This window comes from Silene latifolia, chromosome 9 (assembly GCF_048544455.1).
Source record: "Silene latifolia isolate original U9 population chromosome 9, ASM4854445v1, whole genome shotgun sequence".
NCBI lineage: Eukaryota > Viridiplantae > Streptophyta > Magnoliopsida > Caryophyllales > Caryophyllaceae > Silene > Silene latifolia.
This window is the reverse complement of record NC_133534.1, coordinates 121757655-121780354: the sequence shown is the minus strand read 5'-3', so window position 1 is coordinate 121780354 and position 22700 is coordinate 121757655. Positions and strand designations below refer to the sequence as shown.

The 22700-nt window shown below is 36.3% G+C and overlaps 2 protein-coding genes across 2 annotated transcripts; one reads left to right on the top strand and one right to left on the bottom strand.

The window, feature by feature from the left end:
* Positions 1-2861: 2861 nt before the first annotated feature.
* On the bottom strand, positions 2862-4906 carry LOC141601534 (protein FAR1-RELATED SEQUENCE 5-like). The gene is made up of 5 exons (XM_074421827.1): positions 4216-4906; positions 3942-4100; positions 3348-3618; positions 2954-3131; positions 2862-2876 (listed from the first exon to the last, which is right to left on the bottom strand). The coding sequence occupies exons 1-5, from the start codon at positions 4904-4906 to the stop codon at positions 2862-2864; spliced, it is 1314 nt and encodes a 437-aa protein (XP_074277928.1).
* Positions 4907-19079: 14173 nt separating this feature from the next.
* LOC141601533 (uncharacterized) lies at positions 19080-21411 on the top strand. The gene is made up of 3 exons (XM_074421826.1): positions 19080-20316; positions 20435-20680; positions 20753-21411. The coding sequence occupies exons 1-3, from the start codon at positions 19080-19082 to the stop codon at positions 21409-21411; spliced, it is 2142 nt and encodes a 713-aa protein (XP_074277927.1).
* The last annotated feature ends 1289 nt before the right edge of the window (positions 21412-22700 follow it).

Here is a 22700-nt window from a genome sequence, read left to right as displayed (position 1 = left end):
TGGCTATGATGCTTCTGAGAAGAATGAGAACATGACAGATGTGATTAATATAAATGAGCATAATCTGGTTGACAGTGGTGACACTACCAAGGGCGAAGTCATCAACAATGAAAATGTTCATGAACATGAAAGAAGTCAACCAGAGTCTCTTAGCATCCTTGCAAATCGTAATTTACTAAGCACATATACATGCATTATTACTCCTCTTACTGAGTTTCAGAATTGCATTGCTGATTATGTGTCGTATAGTAGAGGAAAACATACCGATTTAGCCAGGTATATATATATCTCTACTAATGTACAATATTTAAATTTAAAATGTTCTGTATCCTGTTTTGAGTTAACACTGGTAGTCCTGAACCAGGGAACTTCTTGTGCATGTGGGTGAAATTTATCTTCGGCGTATTGAAATGGCAACGCTACGACAATCTAAATATTTAACGAGTGATGTGATCGATTGTTGGGCAAAACTTTTGAATGCCAAGGAATCTAGAAGAAACTCTTCCGAGCCTTATCGATTTTTTTTTCACCACAAATGTCTGTAAGTCAAATATTTATATAAACTTATTTCAACAAGTAAATTTTGTAATGTTTTTTCCCTTGATTAACATCAAAAACTTTACTTGTCTTGCATACTGATGATGCTTCATGGAGAATCGACACCTTTGTTGAAAATTTTATCGTGATTAAGGATATAATGAAAGAAGAGTTTACCCAATTCTCGGTTAACCCAGATAGAATTGATTTAGTTAGCATTGACAATATACACTCTTTCTGCATGTTATATTTAATTTGCATGTTGCCTAATTAAATCTTTTAAAATCTACGATTCTTCTTCCCGATTATATATAAAAGGCATTACCATTTACTAGTCATTGACAGAACAAGTATAAGTTCATCATCATTGATAATGTGCATCGTGACGGAAAACCGGAAGAATTTTTCCACGATAGACCACTGTCTTTTGTAAGATTCTATGCTCTCTTTTGCTTAACAGCACTACATACTGTTCTTATTCATTATTGTGAATGTACAATGACTTTACATAGAGTGTACCTTCCCCAAAAGTTTTGTGTATGTCTTAATTTTCTAATTTTTGTGATATTGTACCTCATAATTATTAGTGTCCTAATGTTTTCTTGCACCCCTTCTTCGCCAAATGAATGTTCTAGCGAAATACTTGAAAGACATCGGTGTTTCAAAGGTAAAAGTTGATCGCATTAAAAACTGCACCTATTCTTGCAAAGATGAAGTGGAGAAACAACACTAACAAGACTGATTGTGGTGTTTACGTTATGAGACATATGGAGACATTTAAGGGTAATCTAAATTGGACCTGTGGGCTTAAAAAAGGCGATGTGAGTTTCAGAAGTAATACAATTATTATTAATACATAATTCAATACACATTTGTACATGTTCTAACCCCTTGTTTTCTTTATTTTGCTAGGATGCTCCCCTCACGATTCTCATGGGAAGAAATACATTTCATATATGATTTCAACAGAAGGCAATGTATGTTTTGATGTCAGTACTAAAGAAGGCAATGGATTTCCGTTCAACCCCACCGCCATGGGAAGAATATGACGATGAAGATGAGGAAGATGCTTTGAATTAAAGTCAGAAAAACTTTTTTAGTTTCGTTTGTGACATTTGTGTGAGTAATGTAACATATATTGAGGAAGTCATGAGTCGTACAACCCAAGTTTGAAAAAATTTTAATTCAAGAGAGTGTTATATTGCGGAAACAAATTTCAATAAAGTTTATTATGTTCTTGCTGAACAACAATAATGTTTATTGTGCGAAACGCCTTAAAATTATTGTACTCTTGGAAAACAATTCGAATCAAGTTGATGATGTCCCTGCAGAACAACAATAATGAACCTTTAATACAAATGTAATATACTTTGGCTATAAGAGTAATGTACTTTGGCTATAAGAGTAATGTACATACAAGCCTTTAAGAATGTTCCTTGCAGAACAACAATAATGAACCTTTAATTCAAATGTAATATACTTTGGCTATAAGAGTAATGTACTTTGGCTATATGAGTAATGTACATACAAGCCTTTAAGAATGTTCCTTGCAGAACAAGAATAATGATCCTTTAATACAAATGTAATATTATGTACTTTGGCAGTAAAATCAAATTGTGCATACAAGCCTTTAAGAATGTTCTCGTAGTGTATATTATGGATGTCTATCCTTGAATCAAAAATTTGCACCTTCCACTTCGTTATCAGATTCATCTTCTTCATCGTCGTCCTCCACATCATCAGATTCATCTCCTTCATCGTCGTCATCTTCATGGTAGTATTTGGTGAATATGCAACAAAATGTAAATTAAATATCAGATTTTATAAGGAGAAAATGGCCAAAATGAACAACTAAATTGATAATAGATTTAATGTTAACCAAATATACATTGCTGAAATTCTCATCTGTTCCTTTAGAACAACCATAATGTTCATTGCACAAAGAGCTTATGTGCCTCCATATAAGATTGATGATTTTAGAAGGTAAACACTATGCGATATGCTTGTATAATTTAATAATTATTTAACATTAATGTAATATGCTTTAACAAGAAACCAAATTATACATACCTGTCAGATGGTTTGTTTCTTTGCAAGTCCTAGAGTTGTGTCCTTGGCGGCCACATGTTTTGCAGTACCTCTTCTCTTTTCCTCTCTTCTTTAGGGCTTTTAACATTTGTGATTCAATTCTCTTGCCCTTGGTCCTACCCTTGTTTTTAGATTTTTTAGGAACATGAATCACCAACTTCTCAGGTATTTTGCAGCCCACGTACTTTTCTATTTCTTTCATCTTGTCTTTCTTCTTTGTTGGTACACTTCTGTTACTAATCATATCCAATCTAATATCTCCCAGTTTTTCAATCAAAAGCTTCATGTCATTATCATCACACTCAGCTACGCTGACACAAGAATAAACCTCTTGCCACAGCTCAGTACTCAAACTTTTCCGGTCAGAAAACTTTTGAGAGACATCTATCAGTTTGCCATCTTTGTCAAAGACAGGCTTAGTCATTGCAGCTTTTGTCCATCTTTGCGTTATATACTGCTCTAATATTTTCTGAAAATCTTGGTTGTGTAGAATCCAAAGGCAGTGCCTGCACAACAAGCCCATTCTCTGAAACATAGAACAGGAACAAGTAATCTCCATGTTATCTGGTGAATATGCTACGTTCCATGACTTATTTGGCATCTGCAAGTCTGTTAGAATATATATTTTTGTCTCATCAATCTTCTCCACATCTTTAAAACGGCAATCAGACAAAGCTGCAACCAATTCTGTTTGGAAGTCTTTGAAAATGTTGTGCGAGTACATTTCAGAAGCATGAACTTCAGGGTTTGACTTTGTTTTCCGTGGGATTTCAGAGTGTTTGTTGTCACTGTTCAATTTGGACTGCTTGTGTCTTTGTGCTTCCAAGGCACTTTCATAGCACACCCAAAACTCAACAAGGGTCAAATGAGGTGTGAGGAACCTGTCAAAGAAACTGTTTTCACTCTCAGACCTAGAAGTAACCCTCATCAAGCCAGACATTGAAACATCTTTAAAATAGGCAGGGATCCACTGTTCCCTGAGATCGTACAAATCTGAAACCACTCGTGTTCTACAAGTTGATAATCAGTCATTATCTTCCCCCATTGTTCTTAGAATTCCTCAGGCTCAAGTTGGTTGTTCCAAACACATCTATTGAGCCTGGTCTTAAAATCCTCATCTTGAAACAATTGATAACTGACTCTCTCTCTTAGTTTCTTCATTATGTGCCACATGCACAGTCTATGTGTTGACTCCTTAAACACTTCCGGGACTACCGACTTCATTGATTTGTCCTGATTAGTAATTATAATTCTCGGTAGACACCCGCCCATTGCTTCCAAAAATGTCTTGAACAACCACGTATAACACTCAATACATTCATCACCTATCAACCCAGCTCCAAACGTTATGCACCTTTTGTGGTGATCAACTCCTGTGAAAGGCACAAACACCATATCGTATTTGTTTGTTCCATATGTAGCATCTGCTGATAAAACCTCACCGAACAGCATGTAGTTCTTTATGCAGATCGGATCTGTCCAAAACACTCCAGCCAGGCACTTGTTTTCATCTACTATAAAATCAAAGTAAAATGAACTGCATGCGTCTTTTAATAAGATTTTCAACAAACATTTGTGCATCAAAATTACCAATGTAGGTTTTTATGTCCCTGACAATGTTTTTGAAATCAACCTCAGTAGCCCCAATGTTGTCGTAACCTCCACACAGTTCCTTCCAACCTCTATAGGCTTTTACACCACCTAGTTTTAGCACCTTTACCTTTGTGACAAATTGCTTCTGTACCTCTGTCATTTTTCGGTTTCCTTTCAAGAATATTGTAGATTCAGGCGAAGCAAGTGGATGGTTATGCGCTTCATCGAATCTGGTAACAATATAAGTTCCATTTTCTTGGTATTTAAACTGCACTAATGCACGACAGTCAATTCTTGTAATCGGCCTCACACGGCTTATGTCTGTCACATCAGATTCTACATCATTCTCAGCAGTATCGGTATCAGTATCAGTCCTCTTCCTTTTCCTACTTTCCTTTACACCTTGCCTATTGCAGACAACATTCCTTAATGCAAAACTGTTTGGTAACTCATTGCCTTTAATCCTTTTTGTTGTTGGAAGTCTTGGCGTAAACCCACAGATTGTACAATATTCTTTGTAGAATAACTCTGCTGATTCTAGCGTTTCGAATACTTGTCCTCCTTTAGGTTTCTTTTCCTCTGGACATAATGGAATGTACTGGAGTGCATTTAATGTTTCAATTCTTGTCCTTGGTGTTTTAAAGCTGTTATTTGTAGAAGAAGATGTAGTTGCATCACTTGTACTCATTGTCTGGTTCAACAGTAGTTAACTAAGTAAGTATATTAAATATTATTGCACCAATAATGCAGTAATCCAATTCTAATATGCTCTACAAAGATTGGTAATTTATTTCGTATAAATAAAGTTTCATATATAATGTATTCCTGCGAATGTCCATTATCATGTCTTTAAAGGAACATTTATTTTACTGCTAATGTTCATAGGAAATATTGTTGTCCATTTTGATATAGCATATATATAATGTATTGAATGCTAATGACATTAAACAAAGAAATAGTCATAATATTATTTCATTAATATTAGAAAAATATTTACAAAAGCCATTTCAGGCTTTCAAAATGGTAAAGCCTACTAAGGCTTATACTGAAAAAAAAAACAAGATAATACCTAATAACAATAAACAGAAGATAACACAACATATTTATAAACTAATCTAACAGTCGGAGTCATAATAACCCTCATCCCTAGACTGTTCCTCAATTTCATATTCTTCTTCTCTTTCCTTTAAAAATTGTCGTTCTTGTCTTTTGTGATGTCTAATTATTTCTGTACGACTAGACATAGTCGTGCAGATGCAGAATCTGTCAAGGACCCGATTATTCTTTATGATAGTTATTACACCATTTTCATTTCCGTGAACCGCGCCTCGGTAATAATCCCTCACCTTTACCTCTGGCTCGTTCCCTATAAGGAACCACTTTGACCAACCCTTGCACACCATGGCCATGTTTTTCTTTTCTTCCCTCCCAAGTCGATTAAAAAAAATACGGAGGAATGCCTCATTAGTAAGGAAATGATGTAAACGACGACTGGGAGATGGTACATCCATCTCCACAGGAATGTCATCTCCATCAAACCAGTTTGAAGAAAACTGGCTTACTTTCCATTCCCTATAATGGGCCATGAAATTTTGTTTGTAAGCATCATTCTTGTAGGGAACTATCAGGCATTTTGAGTAGTCCATTGTTTTTTTTTAAAGAAAATTAAGTACTTTTCTGAAGAGATTAAAAGTTTTGGTTATTGGAAAAGGTAGGATGGAAAACTAGTTGTGTACTCTTGGGTTTATATAGTGGATTAATTGATTATAAGAAATTAAATTCTGTGAACAGTTGTGTCTTTTCAACTGACACAAACATAATCATGGTAATTAATAAATTGGGTGAAGTTATCTATGTTACTTTAATCTATTGCATAAAATAGTATATGCACATTATGAAAATACGTAATGGACATTTGAATTAAACTGAATTCACATTTTTTTCCAAATAATGTTCCATGTTCTTTTTTAAATAATTTAATGTACCTTTAAATATAATATAATGTACATTTTCCAAACAGTGCTTAATAATATTTTTTTTTTTTTGCAAGAAAAGCAAGCCATATATTCATCCATTAAAGGGAATAAAGAGGCAATCTTACAAAAACGATAACCAATATGAGATACTTAACTAGCTAGAGAGCCTACTATCTCATCCTCTAGATGTGATTTAGATGCATACAATAATCTTATAATTACATGGAATTGGATCTTCTTAATAAGAGTTCCCGTACTATGCTCCAACCCTCGAAATATCCTAGCATTTCTCTCCTCCCAAATGCTATACACCGCTGCTCCCAGACAACCCAGAAACCATTTAGTTTTCCAGTGCCTACGAGTTCTTCTGTTAGCACTCCAATGCAGCTCTTTGCTAAGACTGTTCGTACGCCCAGAGATCTTCATCCATGAGAGAATTTGCTGCCAAATGCCTTTTGAGAACGAGCACCGAAAGAATAAGTGTTTGTGGTTCTCATTTTCACACTTACATAGGACACATCTATTCACCATTTGTATACCTCTGCAGTTAAGTTGATCAATAGTAGCAAGTTTCTTCTGCATTGCAAAAATGAGAAACACACTTTGCTTTGGTTGAAGTGCACGTTGCCAAACTGCCCCTGCCCAGCTAACAGGTCTCAGAGAATTCCTAAACTTATCATACAGCATGTGGAGTTGTAATTTCCCTCTATGGACACAGCTGCTCATGAATTGTTTAGCATTCAGAATATTCCCTGTATGTAATAGCAGTTCATCCCTTACCTTCAAAATACTGCGCCAACTCTCTGAATGAGTAGATTTGGAATGTGCAGTCCAAATGCTCCCAGATTTGATATTATATTTCAGATGCCATTCTGTCCAGAGGCTATCTGAATCTTGATCCAGCTCCCAAATCCATTTACCCAATATACATTTGTTCCAGGCCAACACTTCCTTAATATTGAAACCTCCCTCCTGATAGGGAACACAGTAAGACTTCCAACTCTTCATGATAAGTTTCCTACTACCTTCCTCAGAATTCCATAAGAAGTTTCTGCAAAATTTAGTGATTAACTTGATCACTCCTTTAGGAATCAACAAAGTAGAGCACCAATACTGTTCCATACCAAAAATTATAGAGTTCAACAAACTAATCTTCCCTGCATACGAGAGTTTGTAAGTAGACCAGTGTTGTAGAGCTCTTTGGACTCTATTGAGAAGATCAGCAAACATGCCCTTGTTCAATTTCCCATCATTTAAAGGCACTCCCAAGTATCGAAAAGGGAAATCTCCCTCCACAAACCCTGTTGCTTGAAGAATACAATTCTTAATATCATCTCTAACACCTCCCATATAGATATTAGTCTTCTCAGGATTAGCACATAATCCAGACATTTTTGCAAAAGAATCAAGTGCTTGTGTAACAGCAGCAACAGATGGGATGTCACCCCTAACAAAAAGCATTAAGTCATCTGCAAAAATTAAATGATTGAGTCTCACTGGTCCACACTTTGGATGGTATGAAACCCGAGGTTGCTTATGAATTTGCCTCAGAATTCGAGAAAGGATTTCCATACTCATAACAAAGAGGAAGGGGGAAAGAGGATCCCCCTGCCTCAGACCACTGGCCCCTTTGAAAAATCCCACTCTATCTCCATTAATCTTCAAACTGAACCAAGTAGAGGTAATGCAGCCTAGAATCCAATCCTTAAATTGAGGTGGAAAATGGTAGTACTGGAACATCTTATCAATAAATTCCCATTGAAGGGAATCAAATGCTTTCTTGATGTCTACTTTTATCAAGCATCTAGGAGAAATCTCTTTTTGCCCATAACCCTTCACCAAGGACTGGGTAAGCATGATATTCTCAAAAATGTTCCTGCCCTGAACAAAAGCCCCATGTTCTTTGCCCACTATTTGTGACATACATGGTTTCAAACGAGCACACAATATCTTGCTAACAGTTTTATAGAACAGTGTACAGCAAGCAATAGGACGATAATCCAACACAGTAGCCACCACTGGTTTTTTTGGAATGAGAGCAAGTAAAGTGGTATTTGCTTGCTTTGAAATTTTACCAGTTCTAAAGAAAGACTGAATGGCCTTACAAAAATCATCCTTAACAGTCTCCCATGATTTCTTAAAGAAGTGTGCAGAAAACCCATCATGGCCAGGGCTCTTGTTAGAATCTATAGAGAAGACAGCAGTTTTGATTTTAGTCTGTGTAATCTCTCTGCAAAGTCCCTCCCAGTCAGAAGTAAGGATCTTATTCCCCTGCAACTCAGTCATAGATTCACAGTTGACAACCACATTTTGCCCCAGCAAGCATTTATAGTAATCAACAAAAGCCTGGTTAACGTCCTGAGACCCAATCTTCTCCATTCCATGTCTATCCATGATCCTCCCAATAGTAACCTGATGCTTCCTTGCAGCAATCTTAGAAAAATAGTAATTAGTTGGAGCATCATTATATTTAACATCCTGAATTTTAGCTCTTTGTGCCAATGAGCTCTTTTCAGTTTTCTTAAAGATCAAATACTGGTTAAGCAATTTTTGTTCCTGCTCAAATAGTATAGGATCCAAGGGTCTCAGTTGTAGCTGATTTTGGCAAGCTTCAAGAGCAGTTTTGGCCTCCTGCACTCTCTTAGAAATCCCAGAGTAGCTAGTATTATGAAGCTTAATAAGAGTCTTCCTAACATGTTTCAATTTCCCAAAGAATTTGAACATGACACTTCCCCTCACTGGTAATCCCCAAGCCTGCATAACCATTTCATCATACTCCTTGTGATCTGCCCAACAATTAAGATAGCTAAATTGTTTCCTAGGCCTATAATTATCCTGCACAGTGACTAGGAGAGGAGAGTTATCAGAAATCCCCGAAGGTAGGACCTGAACCTGAGTGTTAGGGTACTCCAGCAACCAAGAAGGATTGCTAAGGACTCTATCCAATCTAGACCAAACCCGAGCAGTGGCTTCTCTTTTATTAGTCCAAGTATGTTCACAACCAAAGCTATGCAAATCATCCAAAGTGCAATCCAATAAACACTGATTAAAAGCCATCATCTCATTAACAGATGGGGGATTAGGACCAAGTCTCTCATCCATATCCCTAACAATGTTGAAATCTCCCAAGACAATCCAATTTGTAACCTTCCCATTCAACCTCCTTAACTCATCCCATAATCGTTCTCTATGGCCAGCATCATTGCTAGCATAAACAAAAGCGAGGAAAGCAATTTTGTTGGTCCTATTGTTCAAGAGCTCAAGGTGAATGAATTGGTCATGAACCTGAGCAGAAACAACAGTGACCCTCCTGATATCCAGAAATACCCAAATTCTACCATTACAATGATGAGAGTAGTTATTTATGATAGTATAAGTAAAAAACGTCTTACTAATAGCAGCTGAATTATTCAAACCCTAGTTTCCAGAAGACCCAGCACTTCTATTTTATTCTGATAAAGATAACCCCTAACTTCCAGCTGTTTTATTGGGTCATTAAACCCCCTAATGTTCCAGGATGAAATGATCATGTCCCTGGATCAGGTGGGTCCCCAGCCTGCAAGTGATCCACTATCTCAGTAGCCTCCACAGTCCCTGTATCCTGCAAAAGTGTGAAGTGATTGTCCACAGAGACTCCATAACTTGTGGTAGCAAGGACTGTTCCCCTCTTTTCAGACAGTCTCTCTGAAACAGAGCCCTTTTCGCCTAGCCTAGTGCATCCTGAGCCCACCCCTGTATCATCAGTGAGAGATATCTTCTCTGGAACAGCAGAGGAGGAACCCTCTAAGTTCTCAACCTCCTTCCCAGCAGAAGTATCAGTCACAGATTTAGGAGGTATTTGGCCTAGCAACTGGCATTCTGAGCTAAGTGCAACTGTTTCAAGAGCCTGCTGAGATTCCCTCTGTACAACAGGTCTATACTCCTGCACAATCTCCTTTGCTTTCCTCTTTTCATCAAGCTTCTTGTTAATCTTAGTGAATTTGCAGTGCTCTTTAGTATGTCCCAGTTTCCTACAACAGTGGCAATAATAGGGCAACCACTCATAAATAACCCGCTGTGTTGTTTCCCCATGGTAAGGAGAAGTCAGAGTGATATTGGCAGGCAATTCATCAGAGACATCCACTTCCACCAGGACACGAGCAAACAGTAATTTGGATTTGTGGGTTGTTGGTAGATCAGCAAACAGAGGTTTTCCCACAGTACTAGCCATCTTACTTAAGACCTTTTCAGACCACATAAATGGATCCAAATCAGGAAATAAGACCCATACTGGAACAATAGACACAGAATCCATCTCCTTTGAGAATGTTGGTGACCATTGCTTTAAAATCAGGTTACTAGAGCCCATTGTCCATGGTCCACCCTTCAAAACCTCATTCATATCCACCTCTGAGAAGAAACGAAAGCTAAACCAGCCTTTTTTATAGTACTGGACAATGGGACGAGTCCCAGTAGTCCAATTTTTTGCAACAAAATCATCAACCTGCGGTAATTTTGGTTTAGAACCCAAAAAATTCCCCATAAGGGTATTCTTCCAAAATCGTATTTCATCAATAACATCCTCTTCCTCAATTTCAACAATTTTTGTATCCGCACTCTTTTCACAATAATGCAAACTCATTCCAGGGGAAGGCTTAGTGACAGAAGCCCAGGTTTTTGCAATACCAATCCCTAATTCAGTAGTAGGAGGTGGTACAACAGGGGAAGACAAAGTACCTGCCGTATGCGGTGTCGCCGATTTTTCCAGTTGACCCGTTAGGTTTAGCAATTGCCCCACCGTCGTCGTCACACTTGGAACTGGGTCATCATATTCATCCGTAACATCCTCAACAATCGGATCATCCGAGGCCATAACCGTCTCTACAACCACAGAATTCTCTACTTCCGATATTTCCACTTCAGGAATTGAAACTCCAGAAGCCACCACCGATATTGTTACATCAATTTCAGATTCAGTAGCACTATGTTGTTTAGTCCGACGAGTTTTAGCCATGATCAAGCGGAAAAAATAAAAGAAATTTACGTGTTTTTGGATTTTTCAGAGGTTGCTTGGAGAAGAAGGATTTTCTCTTTCCATGACTAAAAACCGTTTTTACTATTCTGCTTAATAATATTTTAGTTGTACCTAATTATCAGAAAATGCAAATTACGAATATAGATAGTTGACAATTTATTTTATGGAACATGTTTTTTTAAAATTAATATAATGTACATTTAGAAGTAATATTCAAATTAATGTGAATAATTGCGTCTTTTCACCACATAAGCAAGTTATTTCGTACAAATAAAGGTTCATATATAATGTATTCCTTCGAATGTCCATTATCATGCCTTTAAAGGAACATTTATTTTACTGCTAATGTTCATAGGAAATATTGTTGTCCATTTTGATAGAGCATATATAAAATGTATTGAATGCTAATGACAGTAAACAAACAAATAGACACAATACTATTTCATTAATATTAGTAAAATATTTACAAAAGCCATTTAAGGCTTTCAAAATGATAAAGCCTACTAAGGCTTATACTGAAAAAAAAAAACACAAGATAATACAAAATAACAATAAACTAGAAAACTAACTTAATATATTTCTAAACCAATCTAACAGTCGGAGTCATAATAACCCTCATCACCAGACTGCTCCTCAATTTCATATTCTTCTCTTCAGTTTTTAAATTGTCGTGGTTGTTGTTTATGATGTCTAATTATTTCTGCACGACTAGACATAGTCGTGCAAAGGCAGAATCTTTCAAGGAGCCGATGATCCTTTGTGACAATGATTATAACATTTTCCTGTTCCCGAACCACCCCTCGGTAATAATCCCTTTCCTTTACCTCTGGCTCCCTCCCTATAAGGAACCACTTCGACCAGCCCTTGCACACCATTGCCATGTTTTTCTTTTCCTCCCTCCCAAGTCGCTCAAACAAAATTCGGAGCAAAGGCTGAGTAGTAAGGAAATAATGTAAAGGACTACTGGGAGATGGTACATCCATCTCCACAGGAATGTCATCTCCATCAAACCAGTTTGAAGAAAATTGGCTTACTTTCCATTCCCTATAATGGTCCATGAAATTTTGTTTGTGAGCATCATTCTTGTAGGCAACTATCGTGCATTTTGAGTAGTCCATTATTTTTTTTAAGAAAATTAAATACTTTTCTGAAGAAATTAAAAGTTTTGGTTATTGGAAAAGGTTTTAGAAATGAAGGTAAGATGGAAAAGTAATTGTGTACTCCTTGGTTTATATAGTGGATTAATTCAGTATAAGAGATTAAATTCGGTGAACAGTTGTGTCTTTTCAACTGCCACAAACATAATCATGGTAATTAATAAATTGGGTGAAGTTATCTATGTTAGTTAAATCTCTTGCATAAAACAGTATATGCACACTATAAAAATACGTAATGGACATTTAAATTAAACTGAAAGCACATTTATTTTCCAAATAATGTTCCATGTTCTTTTTTTAAATAATTTAATGTACCTTTAAATATAATATAATGTACATTTTCCAAACAGTGCTTAATGATATTTTTGTTGCACCTAATTATCAGAAAATGCAAATTATGAATATAGATAGTGGACAATTTATTTGATGGAACATGTTTTTTTATAATTAATATAATGTACATTTAGAATTAATATTCAAATTAATGTGAATAGTTGTGTCTTTTCATCACTTAAGCAAGTTACAAACCGTCATTTGACATATTGAACAATTGCAAGACCACCTGCAAAAGGTAATAATTACTTGCACATCCTTATTATATATAATGCACATTTCACTAAGACTGATTGGACATATCCGTATGAAACGTGTACAGCACAACACAACACATTATTTTTACATGCAAAATTACTTTTCAGTTACTTCAAATTGCACACTTTTCCTTTCTCATTATTTTTAGTACATTTTTTCTCACCACAAAGTACATTTGCATTTATCATCCTCCTAAAATCAAACAAACAAACTATAAACCCTAATTTAACACTTTTCATTATAAAATTAATGTTTTTGTGGTTCTGTACATTAAATCTAGTTAACTAAATTTAATCAAATCCGAAATTAAGTTGAATTTAATCAAATTCAACTTTAACATCATCATAAAATCAATTCAACAACGATTCAGAAAGGAATTAAATAACATTGAATGAACATACCTCAATATTGACTGTAGAAAACAATAATTCCAGATGAATGACGAAATCAATTCCGATTTTCCTTACAAAGTTTTGATCTTGAAATAACTGAATAGCTGATGAATGCAAAAGTTTGAACAAATTGACTCTGATTTGCGCTTCGAACACAAAGAATTGATGATGAATAAACGATTTTAGATCACTAAATTTGATATCGAAAGACAAAAATTTACAAATTAAGGAAGGATTAATGATGAAATCGATTGATTTTGTTTCGTGTGGTTTGATTTTGTTACGTAGGCTTGATATTGCTGACATGTACAATCTTATTTTTTGTATTGCGTGAAATTCTAAGAGAAGCGCGCGTCTAATCTCAGCCGTCAGTCTTATTTGATGGACGGTTGAGAGCTGTTCTCACGGTTCTCACGATAAGCCCCGTTCTCACCGGAACTCTACCCTTATTATTATTATTATTATTATTATTATTATTATTATTATTATTATTATTATTATTATTATTATTATTATTATTATTATTATTATTATTATTATTATTATTATTATTATTATTATTATTATTATTATTATTATTATTATTATTATTATTATTATTACTATTATTACTATTATTATTATTATTATTATTATTATTATTATTATTATTATTATTATTATTATTATTATTATTATTATTATTATTATTATTATTATTATTATTATTATTATTATTATTATTATTATTATTATTATTATTATTATTATTATTATTATTATTATTATTATTATTATTATTATTATTATTATTGTTATTAATACCTCCCGTCCCCACCCCTTGTTTTTCTCCTTTCTTTTTCGATGGGATCAACAACAAGCTGTAAGAGCAACCCAACCCAGAAACAACAAAACACCATTTAAATCCTCCACCTTCGACCCGAGATCCCGACTTCGTTTCTCAACATTTTTCCTTATTTCTTGCTCCATTCTCTTCCTTACTTCCTCCTTCATCTTTCAAGGTAATAAAGTCTTGTTTTTGTGGTGATTTCAGTTTGACCTACCTAATGAAACTTCGATTTTTTAGCTCCTTTATTTCGTTTTTCTCTATTTAGTTGAAGAAACCGAAGACCCGGAGGGAGGCTCGTACTCTTTTGACGTTTTCTGGAGATTTGAAGGGCAAAAAGGTAACAGTGATAGGTTACTCGACGAATGTCGAAATTTTCGTCTTTTGTGTCGTTTTCATGGTGTTTTTATGCCCTTGTTTGATAAAGTTTGAACCTTTATGTTTTTCTCATTTGTATTTTAAATTTTTCCGTCTCAAAATGTTGCTGAAATGGGGCGTTTGAATTCTGTTGGCACGGTTCCATGGAGATTATAGGAGTTGTCACTGGACTGTTTTAATGACGAAAATCGGGACGTTTTTAGGACTGTTACAATGGGTTGCACCTTGCAGCTGCGTGAAATAGGTTGATTTTGTTTATCGCGTTTATTTGCGACCTGTCAATCTCGTACTTCTGGTCTGTAAATTAGTTGAGCTTGATTTTCTGGCCTGAGACTCCGGAATCTGGATGTCGGTTGAGTTCGGGCTTATGAAGTGTGGGGAGATTAGGGTTTATCAGTTATCTCTTGTTGAAGTATATTTGGCACATTGTTTGGTTTCCATATCCAACTAGTTGTGGCAGTCATTTGCTAACTTTGTTGGACATTATACAAAAAAATTATGGAAGAGCTTGGCTGAGAAGAATTTTTGTTAATGCGCAATTCAAGTAATTGATTAGATTTGAGTTTTATTAGTAGATGAACAAAGGAGAGATGTATAGTGGTGCTTAAGTAATTATAATATCCTTGTATTTCGTCCAGTTTTGTATGTAAAAGTTAGTTTTAATTTAGTCGAAAATCAGGGGTGTTACAATTGGTATCAGAGCCTATGTTGCTCCCGACGCACACACGTGTGCCCCAAATTTAAATTTGAACTTGACCTTAAATAATGAATGAGAGATGGGTAGACTTAAGGACCTAAGGTGGCAGTCTGTAGTGTGTTTACTCTTTGTTAGGTTCTAACATGTTTGTTGATTGTCATTTAATAATTGTGGTACCGTGGATCAATAACCGTAAACCTACCAACGCGAAGATCAAGATTTGGTGCCTGTTGTCGAGGATTGAAGATTTGTACAACCTTTGAAGAATGATTATATTTCCTCGAAGATGTTTCTCATTCTTTGTGTATCTTGCCTTATTCTTTATCTCTTGGTGCTTATCCTTCATCTAAACTCTCTTATGTTTTGCTTGAAAGCTACTCTTGTACCCCTAACTTGTTCTTTGATCCTTGCTTGTCCTCCCTTAATGCCTTTTGATACTTCTCCTTCTTCTATAGGATGTTAGTTTTGGTTGGATAATTTAGCTTTTGTGGAGTTTGTTTGTGGTTGACCCATAACCCTTGGTTTTGAGAAGTTGTGATGTTGGAAGGACTTAGGTAGTGTGGTTAGACATTCTTAGTGATTCTTATACCTAGTTCTTTGGTAAAGTGAGTATAAATGATCGGTGGAATTATGTGTGTTAAGTGTGAGTTGCCTATGATACTAAGACTATGGAACTTGGCCTTATTGTTTATACTTGGAATTTGAGGATTTGGTAACTTGAGTTTTGTTGCTTGGGTTTTGACATGGAGTAAAGTTTATGATGAGAGCTTGGAGGGAAACCCCTCTAGGACGTTGTTGGCCATTGGTGATGAAAGTGTTACTTGGAAATTTGAGTTGAACTCGAGGTTAGAATAGTCGGTATACTTTTGTGAGTGTTGTGATTATTACATGAGAACCATGTTAGGTGTCCACTTTGCGGTAATGAGGTTTAGTAGCCAGAGTTCTTGAGATGCGATTATATGTTGGGATCGATAGAGGTTGAGATGAGTTAGATATTTTGGATGGTTGTCTCGTGATTTGGAGAATGTCACCATCTATGCTTTAGGTTTCGAGAGTATAACAAGATATCCTTGGGATGATAGAATATGCAAAAGAACTTTTGAACGTAGATTATGATTGATGGTTACCATTTTGAGAAACTCATAGCTGACACTAGTTAGATATGAGTGTAACCTTGTTAGCAACTTTGATCTTGCTTTGTGAAGGTCGTTGGGTGGACATTTAATAATTGGGAACTGTCGAGTCACAAGTGTAGTGAAGTACTTTGTTTCATGGAATGACTTAGGATGAAGTAACATAAGTGTTTTGAGGAAATCCTTGGAGGTAATGTGGTTGTGAGATTTATTTTATTAGGAAGCTTTCGGAACCGTTTAGGATGATGTTGTTGTTTGAGGTTTGAGTATCTGGCGTTCCCTTGTTGTCTATTTCCCTTCTTTTTTGACCATAAGCTTACAGTTCATACCTCTCTTCCTCGCTTCATCATGCCCCTCCTTTAAATTTGATGCTGGTAACCTATGAAACTCTACCTTTGACATCCTTGTTGACCTTACCTCGAATCTTACCCCTAGTAAGTTCATCATAGCTCTTTCGTTGGTTAAGTTTGGTTTCTCTTAGCGTACTTTATTTTTATGATGTCTAAGTTACTTTTCATTTCGTACAATTTCTAAACATTTCAAGTTACCATTTTTGGTTCGTTATTAAAACTTTATCTTACTCTTACGAAAATTTACCTGTTTTTAAAGGTTTGAAAATGAAAATTTGATTTAATTCCCTATTTGTTACTTGAGTATAGACTTCTTTATCATGATTTTGATTGCTAAACCTCTAGATTTCTTTTAATTTTATCCAATTTCAATTAACTTTGATCTATTTATGATTTCCTTGTCAAAGTTTAATATTATATTTTCAGAATTTGACTCCTTTTTGAAGTTCACCAGTGAATCTTTCAATTTCCATTCGACTTTTGCAAAAAAAAATTTGAGACCGAGTCCGAGTAAGGCGAAGGTCCATGATGTGACTCTTAATTGCGCACAGTTAGTTCCCTAATTGAACCCATTTTGCATACTAATATAGCATTTCATGACCATTTTATCAGTCAATTCCTTCCTATTGCATTGTATATGTCTTGTAGGAAAGAAGATAATGTGGTGGAATTCCCGTCTCTCGCGCATATTCGGAAGCTTGTTGACGATCTTGGATGGAATAGTATGAAGAGAAGGCAAGAATATTTTTATGTAGAAGGATCATAGGCTTACAAGCAAGGATGACGAGAAGGAAGCCATTACAAGAAGAAAATTGCTCGGAACCAAACCAAGACTTGCCTGTTTAGCTCTGAAAGTATGCTAGATGAAACGGCGTCGAAAAATCAAGTGTTCTAGGCTTTTGAATCACTCCAATAGGAGTCCGGATGAGGAAATGACGTCCGTTTTACAATCCGAGCTCAAATAGACAAGCTGTCCCAGGATCCGCGCTTCCCGAGCTACTTTGCCATTTCAGAAAGTACTGTATGAGGATCCGCGGATCCCGAGCTCAGGATGAGCATCCCAGACCTAGGATCCGCGCATTTCCCTCAGGACTTGCAAAGCTCTACTCAACACTTAGCATTGTTATTTACTAATCTACCCTTGCTTAACCTAATGATGTACCATTATATATACTCCATTTGTAATAACCAAAAGACCAAGCCCTCTTAGTGGAGGCAAAGTTTCCTTAGATTAAATCAACTCCTCTTAGATTAGATTAGGAGTAGATTAAAATAGATTATCCTTTAATCTTTCCACAAATTACACATTAATCTTTCCTTAATTATTGTTCAAGTTTATTATTAGGTAATTCAAGTTTATTATTGGGTAACTGAAGATTATTGGTTTATTATTGGAGAATTGACAACTCTTCATCAATCAATCAAGTGTTCTTCTATTATTCTTTCCTTTCCAATTATTAATCTTAAGTTTGGTATAATCTCTTTATTCTTTACTCTTTATTGTTTATTTCCTCACTCTTTAATCATGTTTATACTTGTTGTAATGATTGACACCATTGATAACATGTCTTCTATGATAATAAGTGAGTAGTTACTTAACTAGGATTAGTGGGGGATTAGGGGAGTTAATCATGGGATAGATTTATGCTTAATGACTTCATATGAATGCTTGCTTATTGGTTTTCAACTTATGCACATATCATGTTTGATGAAATGCTAGACTATGAAACCTTGCATTTTTTACATATCTCTTATCTATTCAACAAGTCTTGTAAGATATAAACCAACTAAGGACTTGTTAGACCTTGCTTATAGTTAAAATAGGGAAAACCCAAGTCGACTTGTAGGTGTTGTAAAGTCTTAACCGACTCGGCTCCGAGACGTAAGTTTTCCTAGAAATTAGTTTATCATGCATGTAGTTTAATAGGAAGAATTAAGCCGACTTGTAGGTGTTGTAAAGTCACAAATGACTCGGCCCCGCGACCCAAATCTTCTTCTGAATTATAAGACATGAACTAACTTAATTCCAAAAATAATAAATCGCTTGCATCTATATAACTCATTTATGCTATCTTACCATGATTCCCTTATGATCCCATGACATCCTAGTATCCTTTATTATTTGTTAACATCTTTATTTATTGCTTGTTTTACTTTATTCCTTTCATTAGTTTAGAATCAATCAATTCAAAATCATTGTGACAATCCCAAGTGCAACTACAATTAGATTGAATAATTTGAATAATTTTTTTTTTTTTAAAAACTTTGGATATTAAAAAAAACCTAGAGAGCGAAAAAAGAGAGAAAATGCACGACTAGAACTCTGTGCCGCCATTGATGTGCTTTAATGGCTAGGAAATCTAGCCAACAAAGACAGCGTGAATTGAACCAAAGAGGACGTAGTATTCCTGCTGCGTCTAAGGAGATGAGTGATACAGTTGAGAATGAAGAAAGTTTGGAAGTAAGAAACCCTAATGAGAGGGGTACTGGACCAGATGTAGAAGAAGAAGGGAACACGAAAAACATTCATGATATTGTAGGTATTCCAGAAATGGTAGTGGAGACTGAGGATGAAGAAGAAACAGATGAGGAAATAGAGGAAAGTGAGGATGAGGACGAGATAGTCTCTGATAGCCTTGAACAGGGGAATGAAAATCTTGAGAATGATACGAAAACAGAGTCAGATGATATGTTGCAGTTACAGAATGAGGATGTTGAGGAGGAAGTGGAATACTGGAAACAGGCTGTTATTTGCTTTATCCTAGGTGCAAATCCACCATGGGAGATTGTAGAGGGTTTCATAAGAAGGATATGGACGAAGTACAACATTGACAAAATTTCATTCTTGCCAAATGGAATATTTTTGGTTAGATTCAAAACCATGGAAATGAAGGAGAAGGTGTTAACATCTGGACACTACCTATTTGATAACAAGCCGATGATTGTAAAATCATGGGAAAAGGATTTGGAAATGAAAAAAGGAGAAGTGAAGTCAGTTCCTGCGTGGATAAGGATCCACAAATTGCCACTAAAATTCTGGGGCAAAAGTTTGCCTAAGATTACAAGTATTGTAGGGAAATATATTAAGAGTGATGTGGCAACAGAGGAGAGAACTAGACTCGGGTTTGCTAGGGTTATGGTGGAGTTATTGGTGGATCAACATCTACCAGCTCAGGTTTCATTCAAAGATGAAACTGGTGGTATAGTCCAGGTGGAAGTAGAGTATGAATGGAGGCCTGTCACGTGCACAAAATGCAAAGGAATGGGTCATGATATGGAGCAATGCAGGAAAGGAGAACAGAAGAAGCCTAGCAAGGTGCCTGTCAAGCAGGTCTGGAAGCCTGTCTCTAAGAAGACTGGGAATGCTATTGAACCTGTTCAGGTGAGACAGCTATCTCAGGAACAAACCAGACCTGTGAGTGCAGTTCGAAGACAAGCTCCTGAACATCACACACCTATCAAGAGACTGGTAAGGATGCATTCTAGAGAAGGGAGCACAGATGGATACAGTAATGAAAATTTTGGAGCATTCTCATACAAAGAGGTAGTTGCCTCACCAGCTAAGAAGAGTAGTGAGAAAAATGGTAATGCTGTGACTCATTCTTTGTCTAATGGATAGAATTGGATTTTGGAATATAAGAGGAATGAATAGAGTAGGAAAACAAAGAGATATTAATTATTTTTTGCAAGTTAATAATATAGGTCTTTTTGGACTGTTAGAAACTAAAATAAAGAATAAAGCCTTCAATAAGGCAGCTGGTAGTTTTAATAATTGGTGCATCACAACCAACAATGGATATCACTCTGGTGGACGTATTTGGGTGCTGTGGAACCCTACTATTTTTAGAGTACAAATTCTGGAGTATAATGCTCAGTATATACACCTGAAAGTTGATTCTCTGGTGGATAGGAGGGTGTTCTGGCTAACCATGACTTATGCTTTCAATGGTATTGCTGAGAGATCTCCCCTGTGGGACAACCTGAACAGACTGGCTAGTTAGATTGCAGAACCTTGGGCAGTGGTAGGTGATTTTAATTGTGTTCTATCTCCTTCTGAGAGAGTAGGTGGGAATGCTCCATCTGGTGAGATAGAACCATTCAGAAGATGTGTTGCTGATTGTGGTCTGGTGGACATTGCTGCAATAGGAGCTGTGTATACATGGAATAATAAACAGAAACATGATGAAAGAATTTACAGCAGAATTGACAGGTTTATGGTAAATAAGGCATGGTGTGATAATTTCACTGATTTGTATGCACATTTTATGCCTGAGGGACTTTATGATCATACACCATGTGTTGTAAAGAGTTCTAATCAAGGTCAAAGCAAGAGGTCATTCAAGTATTTCAATATGTGGGGAGGGTCAAAAAAGTTTCTACCTCTTGTGAGAGGGCATTGGGATACTGGGATGGTTGGTACACCAATGTTCAGGTTAGTTAAGAGCTTGAAGAGGTTGAAGCCTGTGCTGAAGAAGTTGAATTTGGAGGGGTATAGTGACATTGAGGGGGCTACCAACATCCTGCAGAAACAGGTGGAGGAAATGCAAGAGGAAATAACAAGGGATCCTACTAATTTGCAGCTAATATCAGAAGAGTATGAGGCTACACTGAAGTTGCAGGAGTTAACTAAGGCAAAGGAGAGTTTCCTGACTCAGAAAGCCAAGCATCAGTGGGCTTAAAGAGGGGGATACCAATAGTGCTTTCTTTCATGGTATTCTGAAAAAAAGAAGAAACTTGAATAAGGTGGTTTTAGTTGAGGATATGAATGGCAGAGAGTGTGATAGACCAGATCAAATTCAGGAAGCTTTTCTTGAATATTACACAACTTTGCTAGGTTCCAGTCAGACAACAAAGAAGGTACACAAGAGCATCATAGGTCAGGGACCTGTATGCACTAATGAGCACTGGAATATGCTACTGAAGCCTGTTACAGGATTGGAGATTAAGGAGGCATTGTTTAGTATCCCTGATATCAAGTCACCTGGACCTGATGGATATACAAGTAAATTCTTCAAAGATGCTTGGGGTGAGATAGGAGGGGATGTTATTAATGCAGTTCAAGATTTTTTTCAGAATAGGCAGCTCCTTAAGCAGATCAATGCTACTAATCTGACCCTCATACCTAAATGTGAAAGGCCAAAGAGTGTGTTGCAGTTCAGGCCAATAGCTTGTTGTAATGTTGTATACAAGGTCATCTCAAAGCTCTTGTGTGCTAGATTAGCTGCTGTCCTGCCTCAAATTGTTGGTCAGAACCAAGGTGCCTTCATACAAAATAGAAGCATTCAGGAGAACATTCTCATATGCCAGGACTTGATAAGATTGTATGAAAGGCCACATGCTTCCCCAAGGTGTATGTTCAAGATAGACCTACCGAAGGCCTATGACACGGTGGAGTGGACCTTTGTGAGACAGCTTCTTGATGCTCTTAATTTCCCTGCTGAGTTCAAGACCATGATTATTCAGTGCATTACTTCAGCAACCTATTCACTGTCTGTCAATGGAGAGATGTTTGGCTATTTTCAGGGCAAGAGGGGGCTTAGGCAAGGGGATCCTTTATCCCCCCTGATTTTCACTCTATGCATGGAGTATTTGACCCGTACCTTGCAGTATGCAGCTTCCAAATATGAGTTTAAGTACCATCCTCTTTGCAAGAAACAAAAATTGAATTGCTTGATGTTTGCTGATGATGTCCTCCTATTCAGCAAAGGGGATGCCAAGTCAATGATGTTGTTATTGCAAGCTTTTTCAACATTCTCTAAGGCAACAGGACTGAAGGTGAGTGCATCAAAATCAAGTGCTTACTTCAGGAATGTACCAGAGCAGCTTAAGCATGAGATTCTGCAAGTCTCAGGGTTTGTTGAAGGGCAAATCCCTTTTAAATATCTTGGCATGCCTATTCAAACCACAAGGCTTAAGAAACAGGATTGTGAATGTTTAGTGGACAAAATATGCTCTCGGATTCATGGGT

What these genes read in the sequence shown, in the direction of transcription:
- LOC141601533 (XM_074421826.1), top strand. Translation starts at nt 19,080, where the DNA reads ATGGCTAGGAAATCTAGCCAACAAAGACAGCGTGAATTGAACCAAAGA. An exon ending in GAAGAGTAGTGAGAAAAATG is followed by an intron (nt 20,317 to 20,434) that starts GTAATGCTGTGA and finishes TTAATAATATAG; the next exon opens with GTCTTTTTGGACTGTTAGAA. An exon ending in CATGACTTATGCTTTCAATG is followed by an intron (nt 20,681 to 20,752) that starts GTATTGCTGAGA and finishes AACCTTGGGCAG; the next exon opens with TGGTAGGTGATTTTAATTGT.
- LOC141601534 (XM_074421827.1), bottom strand. Translation starts at nt 4,906, where the DNA reads ATGAGTACAAGTGATGCAACTACATCTTCTTCTACAAATAACAGCTTT. An exon ending in TGGGTTGATAGGTGATGAAT is followed by an intron (nt 3,619 to 3,941) that starts GTATTGAGTGTT and finishes GAGTGGTTTCAG; the next exon opens with ATTTGTACGATCTCAGGGAA. An exon ending in GAAGTTCATGCTTCTGAAAT is followed by an intron (nt 3,132 to 3,347) that starts GTACTCGCACAA and finishes CTTGTTGTGCAG; the next exon opens with GCACTGCCTTTGGATTCTAC.